The sequence below is a fragment of the Cervus canadensis genome, chromosome 7, assembly GCF_019320065.1.
Source record: "Cervus canadensis isolate Bull #8, Minnesota chromosome 7, ASM1932006v1, whole genome shotgun sequence".
NCBI lineage: Eukaryota > Metazoa > Chordata > Mammalia > Artiodactyla > Cervidae > Cervus > Cervus canadensis.
The window spans coordinates 4,547,794-4,561,740 of NC_057392.1; the positions used below are offsets into that span (position 1 = coordinate 4,547,794).

At 39.1% G+C, this 13,947-nt stretch overlaps 1 protein-coding gene and 1 pseudogene across 4 annotated transcripts in view; both read left to right on the forward strand.

Moving 5' to 3' along the window:
• The window catches only part of GK5 (glycerol kinase 5), a 77,068-nt gene that overhangs the window by 46,400 nt on the left and 16,721 nt on the right, over window positions 1–13,947 (forward strand). For all 4 annotated transcript variants that reach the window (XM_043474211.1, XM_043474212.1, XM_043474213.1 and 1 more), the window contains 2 exons: window positions 265–391; window positions 1,740–1,844. In XM_043474211.1, coding sequence (XP_043330146.1) covers window positions 265–391; window positions 1,740–1,844 — 232 coding nt within the window. The remainder of the gene's footprint in view (window positions 1–264; window positions 392–1,739; window positions 1,845–13,947) is intronic.
• LOC122445246 lies at window positions 3,424–7,448 on the forward strand (annotated as a pseudogene).

Genomic DNA, 13,947 nt, shown 5'->3' on the forward strand with positions numbered 1-13,947 from the left:
TCTTATGATCCTTCAGAGTGGTCAAGTAGATTGCCCACTAAAAATTCCCGAGACATGCTAGTCTTGCACATAATGTTATAGTCCTAGGGAGACTCCTGTTATATAGTTGTTGCTATGTTCTCACCAGGGAGTTTGTTTAAAGGAAAAAGAAAAAAAGGAAAGAAAATATTGAACCATGAGACTGTAGTGAGTAAGACAGTAGGATACAGTGAAATGGAACACTGCTAAAGGCAAAAAGATCTTATATTTGTTTGTCTTTGGCAGGTCGCTGACCAGCAATCAGCCATGTTTGGAGAATGTTGCTTTCAGACGGGAGATGTGAAGTTAACCATGGGGACTGGGACATTTTTGGATATTAATACTGGAAATAAGCCTCAACAGAGTGTTGGAGGTAAGGAGTTAGAATTTATCTTATTTGTTAATGAAATATCACTTTTTTTCCACTCAACTTTTGTGACACTACTTTCCTATTTTATATTAAGGATATTCTCTGATATTTTTCATTATTCTTCTTCGAGATAGTCAATACCAAATTTGCTTTTTTTCTATTAATTAAAAGCACTAAAAAATAACGAGGATTTTATGGAAAAATTCAGAAAGATTAGGATATTTTGGTCAGTTTTTCAAAGATTTACCTTTAACACTTTTTATATTTATTTAAATCATCTTTCTAGGTCTCTAAAGTTTCTTTCATGTGTTGGGATTTATTCTTTTCGTGAATATTTTTGGGGTCGGTACTTCTCAACTAGTGATGCATGTGTATTCAGGGTTTCATTCTAATCTGTTTTTTGGCTCACTGTGTGGCATGCGGGATCTTATTAATAGTTCCCTGACCAGGGATGGAACCCCCTAGCCCCTGTGGTGAAAGCATGGAGTCTTAACCACTGAACTACCAGGGAGTGTGTTAGTCACTCAGTCATGTCCTACTCTTTGTGACTATATGGACTGTAGCCTGCTAGGCTCTTCTGTCCATGGAATTCTTTAGACAAGAATACAGGAGTGGAAACTCCTGTATATTTAGGATTTTAATAACAACTGCTAAGAATTTGTTCTCCCTAATCGAAGAAATCCTGGAATGCAGAATCCAAGAAATATAGGTTGTGTAACTACACTTGGGAGCACTTGGGGCTTTTAGTCTGAGCCCTGGTCCTCTAAGATGGTTACTTAGAGGTGAATTTTAAAATCTTTTTCCTGTCTTTCATCCTCCCTACTGTTCTTCATTTTCCCTTAATTGGGAAAATGAAAGCTAGAAAAATAATCTTTATAAAAATTAAGTGAAATAAAAAAGGAAAATGATCATTGTTTCTATTTAGAAACTGCAGATAAATGCAATAACATGGTTAGTTCTCTAACAAACAAATCTTGTAATAACCATTACTTTCTCAATTAAAATGTTTCTGTGTTTCTAGAGACATAGATATGCTTGTAGCTAATAAAAGCTAATATTTATTGTTCATATTCTATGCCAGGCACTAATTCTTTTTCTGTATTAACTCCGTTTATTCTCACAGGAGCTCTCTGAGGTAGGCTGTTTTATAGTCAAGGAAACTGAAGCTAGGAAGTTAGAAACTTGTAAAACCACGCCTAGAAAATGAGACAGGGCTGGGATTTGAACTCAGGCAGTCTGTCTCCACAGGCATGGTGCTAGTTTTTGAGATAATCAGGTTGCTCCACTGCAGACACCTCTGTGATGAATTCACTCTTCATTATGTGACATATATTGTTTATTTGTTCTCAAGGCTTTTATCCATTAATTGGGTGGAAGATCGGACAAGAAGTGGTGTGCTTAGCTGAAGGCAACGCGGGGGACACAGGCACTGCCATAGCGTGGGCTCAGCAGTTAGGTAAGTTGTCTTCTAAATGGCTTTCATAGATAGGCCAGTCCTCACTCAAGACAACCGCATGATCTAATCAGCAGGGAATGAATGGATTGTTTGAACGAAACTCAAAATAAAATTACACATGCTAGAAGAAAATATGGGCCTCCCTGATGGCTCAAATGGTAAATGCAGGAGACCCGGGTTTGATCCCGGGGTTGGGAAGATCCCCTGGAGAAGGAAATGGCTACCCACTGTGATATTCTTGCCTGGAGAATTCCATGGATAGAGCCACTATTTTGTGATGCATTTGTTATCTGTCATCTTTGTTCTTCACCGTCTAGTTAGTCTGTGACTGTGTCTAATCAAAATTCTGAGTCTGCAAAGTTGGATTTCAGTGATCTCTAGAAACCTCCTCTCCCTTCTAGTTGTGACCTGTCCTGGCTTTCCCTGGAGAGCCCTCCTTTTATTCTCCTTCTATCCACTTAAAATATGCTCCTGTTTTTCCCTGGCTGCTCAGAAGTCTTTGATTTCTTTGTTTAGAATAGTTTAAGTTGCCTTTATAATATTCTCAGTGTTGTGAATAGTGTCATGACCTACTGTGGAGGAGCTATGCAGTGTCATGGATAAGAATATGGCCCTGGTTCCATCAGCCTCTTGTTTTTTTTTTTTTCTTCTCCTGCCTCTTGTTTTTTTGTTTGTTTTAATTTTTACTTTATATTGGAGTATACAGGTGATTCAGTGGTAAAGAACCCCCCTGCCAATGCAGGAGATGTAGGTTCGATCCCTGGGTTGGAAAAATCCCCTGGAGAAGATTGAAATGGCAACCTATTCCAGTATTCTTACCTGGATAATTCCATGGACAGAGGAGCCTGGTGGGATTGAAGTATAGTGATTTACATTGTTGTGCCAGTCTCTGGGCTAGCACAGCAAAGTGACTTCTTTTTACACATATGTACATCATTCTTTCTTTTAACATTCTTTTCCATTATGATTTATCTCAGGAGACTGGAGATAGTTCCCTGTGCTATACAGTAGGACTTTGTTGTTTATCCATTCTAAATGTCATAGTTTACATCTACCAACTCCAAATTCCCAGCCCTCTCTCTCTTTTCCCCTGCTCCCTCTTGGCAACCACAAGTCTGATCTTTATATCTGCACCACAATCTAAATTTAGAACTTCTTTGTTCTCCCTGAAAGAAACCCCCATACCCATTGGTGGTGATTCCCCATTTCACACCCTACCCCCCAGCCCTAAGCTACTGTTAATCTACTTTCTGTCTCAATAGATTTGTGTATTCTGGAAATTTCATATGGATGGAATCAAACAATATGTGGTCTGTTATAACTGGCATCTTTTACTCACCCATATTTTAGCATGTATCATTACTTCATTTCTTTTTATTGCTGATTAATTTTCCATTATATGCATGTGCCACAGTTTATCCACTCATCAGTTGATGGGCATCTGGGTTGTTTCTACTTTTTGGCTATTGTGAACCATGAACAGCCTGTATATTACATTTTATTATATTAAATTTTATAAAATTTTAAAAATTAGATTTTGAGAGGGTCTGGCTTTTTACTTTGTTGATTTGAACTAAGCTGATTTTGTTTAAAGACAAAAGTAGTTCTGTTGGCAGAAAACAAACAATCTGGAAGAAAATACCAATCTCTGCTTCTTCCTTTCTTTCTTTCTCTTTCTCTATAAACCTGAAACTGTGTTACAAGCTTAAGATATTTGCTACCAAAAAACAAATGTTTACTTGAAAAGTTTTTATCACTTAAAATCTCTTCTTTAAATGTACTACTTTCAAATTTTAAGTGTTTTTAAGTCAACTCAGACTTACCAGAAATAGAAAATATGGGAAATTCTCTGGAGGTCCAGTAGGTAAGCCTCTGCACTTGCACTGCCAAGGGTTAGGGTTCACTTCTTGGTTAGAGAACTAAGATCTCACAAGCTGCACAGTGCGACCAAACAAAAAACAAGGAAAAAATAAATAGAAAGTATAGGTTACATATCAATATTTTTTCTTTTTTAGTTGTTCCTTTTATTAATTTTGCTCCTTCCTAAAAGATGCAATGGAAAAGCAGAATAACTTCACATTCCTCATTTTAAAAAAATCATTCCCTAGTTTCTTATGACAGCATGTACACGTTGCCAGTGGAAATCATTTCTGCTGCTTTGCTGGCTTGAGGCTCAGTCACTGTGACTCTCAAATGATGAAGACTATTTTCTGGGAGATGGAGCAAAATGTGTTTCCTAGAAAAGTGATGTGTTTCCAGTAGAGGCATAAGGAGCCCCCCAAAGGCCAGTCCCATCTCTGGCAGGAAACAAGAAACCTTTGGTCTGATTGAAGAGAGAGAGAATTCAGAGTTGAATTATTTACTTTAAAAGTTTTATCATTGACAGAGCTACTCAGTGGTATTTATTAAATTACTGGTATATACCTGTCTGAAATTCATGCAAAAAGTTGACCTTTATTTTAATGTATCTCTTTCTATTCTGAGAATTCACTGTAACATTAAAAAAAATAACTGAATTATGTTCAGGAGAAATGCAGTGTATCAGAGCCTAAATAACCTGGTCATTTCCTTGGAGATGTGTATTCTGAGCCTTTATGTCTCTGTGTGATGTTCTGGATTTGTTCCACTCTGAATGGTGGCTTCCTTCTACCCCTTTTCTGGGTTGAACACTCAGGCTTAGGTGTAAAAGCTCTTCTAAGCCAGTTCTATCTTCATTTTTTAGATTTATTTTCTTAATCTTTTTACACAGGCCAGTTCTCTCTCACTTTCCCCCCTTACTCCTTTTGTTCACTGCCCCATTTGAGTCTGTGGGATCATCTCTTTTTCCTTCTCCTCTGGTCCATCTCTGCTCCCCATCACTCTTTGTTCTATTTTGGTATATCAATCTTAGAAATATGTTTATGTCTTCCTGCTTTTATTCACTTAACAAGTAATTGAGTGCTAAGTACAAGCCCAGAACTCCATGCTAGGAGACACCTAGGAGTAAGACAGATACTTCTTGCCTTCATGAAGGTCATAGTCTAGGAAAGTCTAGGAAAGGTGTAGTCTAGGAAAGATGTATATTAAATGAATAATTTGGGGAAAAAACAACCAAAAAAATAGTGTTCAATACCAGGAAGGAGAAGTATACCTTCCGGGCGGGTGACATTCAGCCGGCCAGTCGGGGCAACGGGCTCTCCGTCCTAGGACCATGGCCCAGTTTGTCCGTAACCTCGCGGAGAAGGCCCCAGTGCTGGTCAACGCTGCTGTGACTTACTCGAAGCCTCGATTGGCCATGTTTTGGTACTAAGCCAAGGTTGAGCTGGTTCCTCCAACCCCTGCTGAGATCCCTACAGCAATTCAGAGCTTGAAAAAAATTATCAACAGTGCTAAAACCGGTAGCTTCAAACAGCCCACTGTTAAGGACGCTCTAACTGAATGGTTTGGTGGCCACTGAGGTGTGGATGTGGTTTTATTTTGGTGAGATCATAGGCAAGTGTGGCATCATTGGCTATGATGTTTGAAGACCAATTTTTAACATGTGATTATATTTGCTTTATTATTCAAGTGTTCTTGGACCATGTGTGAGCAGACTGCTATTTGAATAAAATAAGACAATGTGTCAGAGAAAAAAAAAATACCAGGAAGGAGAAGTATAAATAGAATCAATGATCCTTTTCTAAACGGAGGGCTTTGCCTGGTATGGGGACTCAGAAGGCTTCTTTAAAGAAGTGATATTTCAGCTGAGCCCTGAAGGAGGAACAGGAGTGATTGGACAGATGAGGGAGGCAGCTGGTCAAGGAGCAGCCCAAGCAGAGAAGACCAGTGAAGAAGGCCCTGAGGAGAGAGGAGCATGGGCCATTTAAGGAACTGAAAGAATGCACTATTTCTTTTCTACAACTGAGACAGTTCCCATCTCTGTTGTCCTCCAGTGATGTGGGTCAGGAGACATCTTTTCCCTAGCAGTTTCATTTTTAATTGCTACATGTCACATCTGCATGCTCCAGGAAATCCCCATCAGACTCTGAGCATACATTGAAAGTTACCCAGGACTCTTGTTTACTAGAAATAAAGTAAAACTGATTTCTTCTCTCTGGGTATCTTCCCAAGAGAGATAATAGCCTCTCTCATTAGAGAAGATGAGATAAACATTCTGTCCTCTAGGAACTAATTAGGTGGTGGTGAATGGTTGTATGTTATTCCTAGTGACTAGTGTCTTTGTTCATGGTCTTGCATCCCTCTTGCTTCCTGCTGGGATGACAAACAGTAAGATAAATATGGTTGCAGCTGGAGTGGAGCCTGCCCAGCCATAAATGAAGCCTTGAGCTATCAAGGAGACTCGGCAGACAAAGGGCCCGTAGAGGACACCAACAGAATGTTACTGGTGAATATACTAGAGGCTGTTGAGGATGCTATAGATGTTCACCATGGATTGAGCCAGCCGAGTCAAGAGCAGATCCCCTCAGCTGTAGAGAAGCAAGAGCTGGGCCTGATCACCCTAGGAGAGCCTGACAGAGATGGACACCAGTACTTATTTGTCTGATTATATCTCCTCCAGGCTGAAGGGAGAGGTCTCACCTTTCTCATAGTTTGAGAAACCCCAGAGCCAAGGGTGTTCATTCCCTTACCTTTCACTGCCTGCTAGCCCCAATAAGCCTGACCTGAAAGAGAGCACAAAATATTCGAGGATACACAGCCCCTTGAAGGAGGGTGACCAAGTTCAATAAACTACAACAAACTAAATGTGAGATACATATTGATAGAGGAAAGATCAGGGGAAAAAAATATGTGACCAACAATAGTCTCTTTTCTGGAGTATGAAAATGGAATTATGGAAATAGAATTAGGAAAATGTAAAAATTGAAGAGAGAATTGAAAATAAACTTTCCTGAGCTGAAAAAAGACCTAAGTTTTCAGAGTGAAATGGCTTTACCAAGTTTAAAAGGGTACAAACTAAGACAGTCATAGGTAGATGAATTGTCTGAATCTCAAGAATAAAGAAAAGAGTCAAGATAGAATAGTTTGTTTATAAAGAGGAGAGACTCAGATCAGCATGTAAGTTAGTTGTAAAGTTTGGAAAGTGGAACTACATCTACACGTTACAGAGAAAAAAATAGTTAGCCAGTTTTCCAGGGTCTGACTAAGACATTCAGATTGAGTACAGAAGGCACATGTCTTGGCCTTGTAGTAGTTCTGTCTGAAGAAATTACTCAAAAGAACTAGAACAGAAAATCTCAAAATGGAGAAAGCAAAGGATGCAAATAAAGTGATTCCAAATAAAAATATATTTTTTCCTGGTAGCAGGCCAGACTTCTCTTTGTTCTATTTTATTTGAGCTGCTCTTATACCAAACTGACTTAAGTTTTCTTACTGTAATGTAAACACATTGTTTGCATACATTAAGAACATTAAGAACATTTGGATATCCTTTTAGGAGACTGAATTGATCTTAATACCAAGAGCCTGTAATTAAGCTAGGCTTTAAGATTTCATGTGTGTTCATGCTTGGTCTACAAAAGAAAGTAGTATTTTTGTTGGATGCTTCAAAATGGTATTCTTTTTTTCTTCCTTCCCATGTGAAGAGCTGACTCATTTGAAAAGACCCTGTTGCTGGGAAAGATTGAGGGCAGGAGGAGAAGGGGACAACAGAGGATGAGATGGTTGGATGGCATCACTGACTCGATGGACATGGGTTTGGGTGGACTCTGGGAGTTGGTGATGGACAGGGAGGCCTGGTGTGCTGCAGTTCATGGGGTCACAGAGTTGGACACGACTGAGCGACTGAACTGAACTGAACTGATGAATGCTTTTAATTCTGTGATGTGTCATTTGTGGGGCAAATTGTTGATCAAGTATAGACAACACAGTGTACATGTTTTCTGTTTTTCGTTCTTCTTTCTGTTTCATTTATATTTTTGTTTCAAGTCTGTGTAAATCCCTTTTCTCTCTCACACACACACACAGACACACACAACAACCACCACCACCAAAACCTTTTCTCAGGGCCATACTTGGAAAAGCAAGAGTGGAACATTGCAGCTTGTTAAGTAATACAGTTAGAATACAGTTAGAATACAGTATTATGTGATACAGTTAGAATAGTAAAATGAACAGTAAAAACAGTATTTAAATGGTACTTAGCCACTTGGAAATTTGAAAATATCTTTTCTAAGGTAGCATAGGGCCAAGGAAAGCATTGGAAAAACAATTTAATAGTAGAAACTAAAGAAAATGACTGTAATTCTATAAAAAAGAAAATTAAAAATGATACTTGGAGGAAAATGATGAGTGCTTATTAAGAAGCAAATAAAGAGAAGCATTTTAAATTTCTAAGCCAAAAATGACAAAGCTATGCAAATCATGAAATTGAGAGAGAATAATAAAAAGTAAATTGGTAAACTGATCTCTTTTATTTTATTTTTTCTTTTAAACATCTCTAAGCTAGACCATTCAGGTATGACCTAAATCAAATCCCTTATGACTATACAGTGGAAGTGAGAAATAGATTTACAAGACTAGATCTGATAGACAGAGAGCCTGATGAACTATGGACGGAGGTTCGTGACACTGTACAGGAGACAGGAAGCAAGACCATCCCCATGGAAAAGAAATGCAAAAAGGCAAAATGGTTGTCTGAGGAAGCCTTACAAATAGCTGTGAAAGAAGAGAAGCAAAAAGCAAAGGAGAAAAGGAAAGATATTCCCATTTGAATGCAGAGTCCCAAAGAATAGCCAGGAGAGATAAGAAAGCCTTCCTCAGTGATCAATGCAAAGAAATAGAGGAAAACAACAGAATGGGAAAGACTAGAGATCTCTTCAAGAAAATTAGAGATACCAAGGGAATATTTCATGCAAAAATGGGCTCAGTAAAGGACAGAAATGGTATGGACCTAACAGAAGCAGAAGATATTAAGAAGAGGTGGCAAGAATACACAGAAGAACTGTACAAAAAAGATCTTCACGACCCAGATAATCACAGTGGTGTGATCACTCACCTAGAGCCAGACATCCTGGAATGTGAAGTCAAGTGGGCCTTAGAAAGCATCGCTACGAACAAAGCTAGTGGATGTGATGGAATTCCAGTTGAGGTATTTCAAATCTTGAAAGATGATGCTGTGAAAGTGCTGCACTCAGTATGCCAGCAAATTTGGAAAACTCAGCAGTGGCCACAGGACTGGAAAAGGTCAGTTTTCATTCCAATTCCAAAGAAAGGCAATCCCAAAGAATGCTCAAACTACTGCACAATTGCACTCATCTCACACGCTAGTAAAGTAATGCTCAAAATTCTCCAAGCCAGGTTTCAGCAATATGTGAACCGAGAACTTCCAGATGTTCAAGCTGGTTTTAGGAAAGGCCGAGGAACCAGAGATTAAATTGCCAATATCCGCTGGATCATCTAAAAAGCAAGAGAGTTCCAGAAAAACATCTATTTCTGCTTTATTGACTATGCCAAAGCCTTTGACTATGTGGATCACAATAAACTGAGGAAAATTCTGAAAGAGATGGGAATACCAGACCACCTGACCTGCCTCTTGAGAAACCTGTATGCAGGTCAGGAAGCAACAAGTAGAACTGGACATGGAACAACAGACTGATTGCAAATAGGAAAAGGAGTCCGTCAAGGCTGTATATTGTCACCATGCTTGTTTAACTTATATGCAGAGTACATCATGAGAAATGCTGGGCTGGAGGAAGCACAAGCAGGAATCAAAATTGCCGGGAGAAATATCAATAACCTCAGATATGCAGATGACACCACCCTTATGGCAGAAAGTGAAGAGGAACTAAAAAGCCTCTTGATGAAAGTGAAAGAGGAGAGGGAAAAAGTTGGCTTAAAGCTTAACATTCGGAAAACTAAGATCATGGCATCTGGTCCCATCACCTCATGGGAAATAGATGGGGAGACAATGGAAACAGTGTCAGACTTTTATTTTTTGGGGCTCCAAAATCACTGTAGATGGTGATTGCAGCCATGAAATTAAAAGACGCTTACTCCTTGGAAGGAAAGTTATGACCAACCTAGATAGCATATTAAAAAGCAGAGACATTACTTTGCCAACAAAGGTCCGTCTAGTCAAGGCTGTGGTTTTTCCAGTGGTCATGTATGGATGTGAGAGTTGGACTGTGAAGAAAGCTGAGCGCCGAAAAATTGATGCTTTTGAACTGTGGTATTGGAGAAGACTCTTGAGAGTCCCTTGGACTGCAAGGAGATCCAACCAGTCCATCCTAAAGGAGATCAGTCCTGGGTGTTCATTGGAAGGACTGATGATGAAGCTGAAACTCCAATACTTTGGCTACCTCATGCGAAGAGTTGACTCGTTGGAAAAGACCCTGCTGCTGGGAGGGATTGGGGGCAGGAGGAGAAGGGGACGACAGAGGATGAGATGGCTGGATGGCATCACCGACTCGATGGGCATGAGTTTGAGTAAACTCCGGGAGTTGGTGATGGACAGGGAGTCCTGGTGTGCTGCAATTCATGGGGTCGCAAAGAGTCAGACATGACTGAGCGACTGAACTGAACTGAAGTTACCCAGGGTATAAATATGGATATGGAGAGACAGGAAAGGAAGAGACAATGAGAACTGTTTCAACTTTCTGTTTTGAAATAATTTCAAAATGGTAAAAATAGTGCAAAAGTTCTTATATACCCTTTATCCCAGATTTGCCATGTTCCAGCATCTTGCCGTGACTACTCTGTCTGTCTGTTATCCCCCCGTTCATCTTTCCATCCAGTATGCTCTTGCTGTTGTTTAGTTGCTCAGTCATGTCTGAGTCTTTGTGACTCCATGGACTGTAGTCCGCCATGCTCCTTTGTCCTTGAAATTCTCCAGGCAAGAATAATGGAGTGGGTTTCCATTTCCTTCTCCAGGGGCTTTTCTGACCCAGGGATCAAATCATCATACCCAGTATTGGCAGGCGCATTTTTTACCACTGAGCAACCAGCAAAACCCCCAATATGCCATAAAATAGATAAATATCTATATAATTTTCTCAGCTCTTTGGTAATAGATTGCATGTATCTTACTCCTTTTCCTGTAGTGTTTCACTGTGTTATTTCCTAAGAACAAGAATATCCTCTTACTAATATTCTCCTCTTCCTAATATTCTTAGGAATATCATCTTCCTAAGAACAAGAATCCCTCAAGTGAGATTATTAACTTCAGAAAATTTAACATTGGGTCCAGTACTTTCATCAGATTTACAGTCTACATTCCAACTTTGTCATATGTCCCAATCCTGTCGTTCATGGCAATTTTTTTCCACTACAGAATCCAGTCCAGCATTGCTTATGCATGTGTGTGTGTTAGTCACTCAGTTGTGTCTGATTCTTTGTGACTCCATGGACTGTAGCCCTCCAGGCTCCTTTGTCTATGAGATTTTCCAGGCAAGAATAGTGGAATGGGTAGCCATTCCATTCCCCAGGGGCTCTTCCTGACCCAGGGATCGAACATGCATCTCCTGCACTGCAGGCAGATTCTTTAGTGTCTGAGCCACCAGGGAAGCCCATGATTGCTTATAAGTTCCTATAATCTAGAATAGTTTCCTCAGCTTTGCTTTGTTTTTCATGCCACTGATATTTTTGATGAATGTCAGTTATTTTCTAGAATGTCTCTCAGTTTGGGTTTTTCATGTGTCTACGACCCCATGGACTGTAGCCCGCCAGGCTTGTTTGTCCATGGGGACTCTCCAGGTAAGAATACTGGAGTGGGTTGCCATGCCTTCCTCCAGGGGATCTTCCTGACCCCGTCTCCTGAAACCCATGTCTCTTATGTCTCCTGCATTGGCTGGCAGATTCTTTACCCCTAATGCCACCTGGAAAGCCCTTTCATGTCTAGATCTAGGTAATGTATTTGGGTTGAAATGATAAATAAGTGATAATGTGTCTTTCTCAGAATACATACCTGGAGATGCAGAATGTTCCTTATTCCTGTTTTGGTTCTGTTAATTTTGTTCACATGCATAAGATATTTTCTGATTTCTCTGTTGTATAAGTACTATTTTTTTGTCATAAGTAATATGTTGGTAGATAATTTGCAATTAGGTGATATCCCTTTTTTCACCAAACTTCCCCCACCCCCTAAATTCAGGTTTCATTGATATTTCATACCTGAATCAGTCTTTACTGGGATGGCTCAAAAAATGGTATTTTCTGGTTCCATTTTTCCATTCTGTTTATTAGTTAACATTCTGTTGTTATATTAGGAAGAGCCCTCCATTTCCTCTGTTATTGTTGATATAAACTAATGGTTTCTTATTTTATTCAGCAGGTTATAAGTTCTGGTTCTTACTTTTGTGTTTTAATTCTCAATAGTCCCAGATTTGGTCGGTGAAAATCTCCTTAGACTGGCTTCCATGTCTTAGAAATGTCTATCTGTATTCTTTTTTTTAGCATTTGCTTAATTTCTGGCACAACATGATAAATTCATCTTGTGTTTTTCGTACCTGCCATTAAGTTTTCCAGTGAACCCTGCCTCCTTTTAGGGGGAAATGGTATTTAAAACCAATGACTGAGGGAATTCTCTAGTGGTCCGGTGGTTAGGACACACTTTTACTGGGAGGACCTGGGTTCAATCCATGGTTGGGAAACTAAGATCCCACATGCCATGGGGTGCAGCCCCCCAAAATAAATAAATAAAGTATACAATTTCATAAATTAAAAAAAATTTTAAATATATAAGAACAATGACTAGAGCTAGAAATGTAGAAATGTGTGTGTGTGTACGAGAGAAGGGTCCCTGTTTTATATTTTTATCTCCCTCTTTCCACACTGAGAACCCTAGCTCCCAACACAATATTATATACTCATTTGCTCAATCTTTAAATATACACCAAAGAATTTGAATTACTAGACCTATACCACTGCAACAAACAGCATTAAAGATTGTTTGCAGAGTTTTTTCTTTTTTCTTTATAGTAAGCGTATATGGTCAAACCATGCTATTCAAATTTACTTAGATTAATTCTTTTTCTTCTCCCTTCACTGAGTTTATTAATTTGAAAAGAGTTGGGTTTATTTGTTTTTGTTATCATTCATTTTTAGTTTTCCCTGCTGCATCCTTTTTGAGCACCTTTTTTTTAGTGTGGAATTTTAATATGATTTCTAAGTAAAATTCGTAAAAGGAACAGTTGACTCCCTCTCCTATCCCTTCATCCTGTCTTCCTTCCCCTTGTAGAGAGTCACTTCATTGGTTTTTGGTTTATCTCTCCTCTTTGTTTTTGCAAAAACATGAAAATACAATGTTTTTTCTCTCTTATTCAGGTAGAATGAAAAATCATTCAAAAATCAAGAACAAGGGGATTATTTCCCCACTCTCTGTTCTGTAGGAGACCCTGACTCCTCCTTCTCCTCAAATCAGAAAGAAAGGGCTTCCTCAGAAGTTCTTCATGATTACTCCCAGTGTGCAGACCCCAGTTTCAGGTTTCACACTGTCCCTGGTTCTAGGACAGGAGATATCAGAGAAAATAAAGAAGAGGAAATTCACTGCCGGTTCGGTGGTAGTCACAGTTCCCTGGCTGGACTGCCTGCTTATTCTTTTGTGTCCTTAGATAGCTCTGCTGTAATCCATCCAGGATTCCATCCAGGCTTCTTAGCTGCATTCAGTGGGAGAGACTGAGTGAAGTCTGTTTACTCCTAAAGACTTGCTGTCAAGAAGCTCATATGAGAACAGTTTAAGTAGAAGATTATTTAGAGAAATTCCTCAAGCAAGAACAGAATAACCAGTAAAGAATGTGAACAAACTAGATTTCTTCCCCCCTGTTTCCTTGTCTGTTACCAAAATCTTTCCTCAAACCTGCCATTTAGTATAGTTTCCACATCTTGATTTTAAAAGTTAGACATTTGGACATGATTTCTTAAATATATAGATTTTAAGAGCAGTATTTTCTTCTTAATATGTTAGTTTTTGAAGTGTTATCTGGACATTTTGAACAAATGAATGTAACTTATGGGTCTAAATAACTGTCATTTTGAGTAAAATTTGCAATAATTATTGAGAAGTCCATATTAATGTTAGTTTTATCACACATGCATGAATGCTCAGTCATGTCCAACTCTTTGCAGCCCCAAGCACCATAGCCCACCAGGGTCCTCTGTGCATGGGTTTTCCTAGTCAAAAATACTGGAG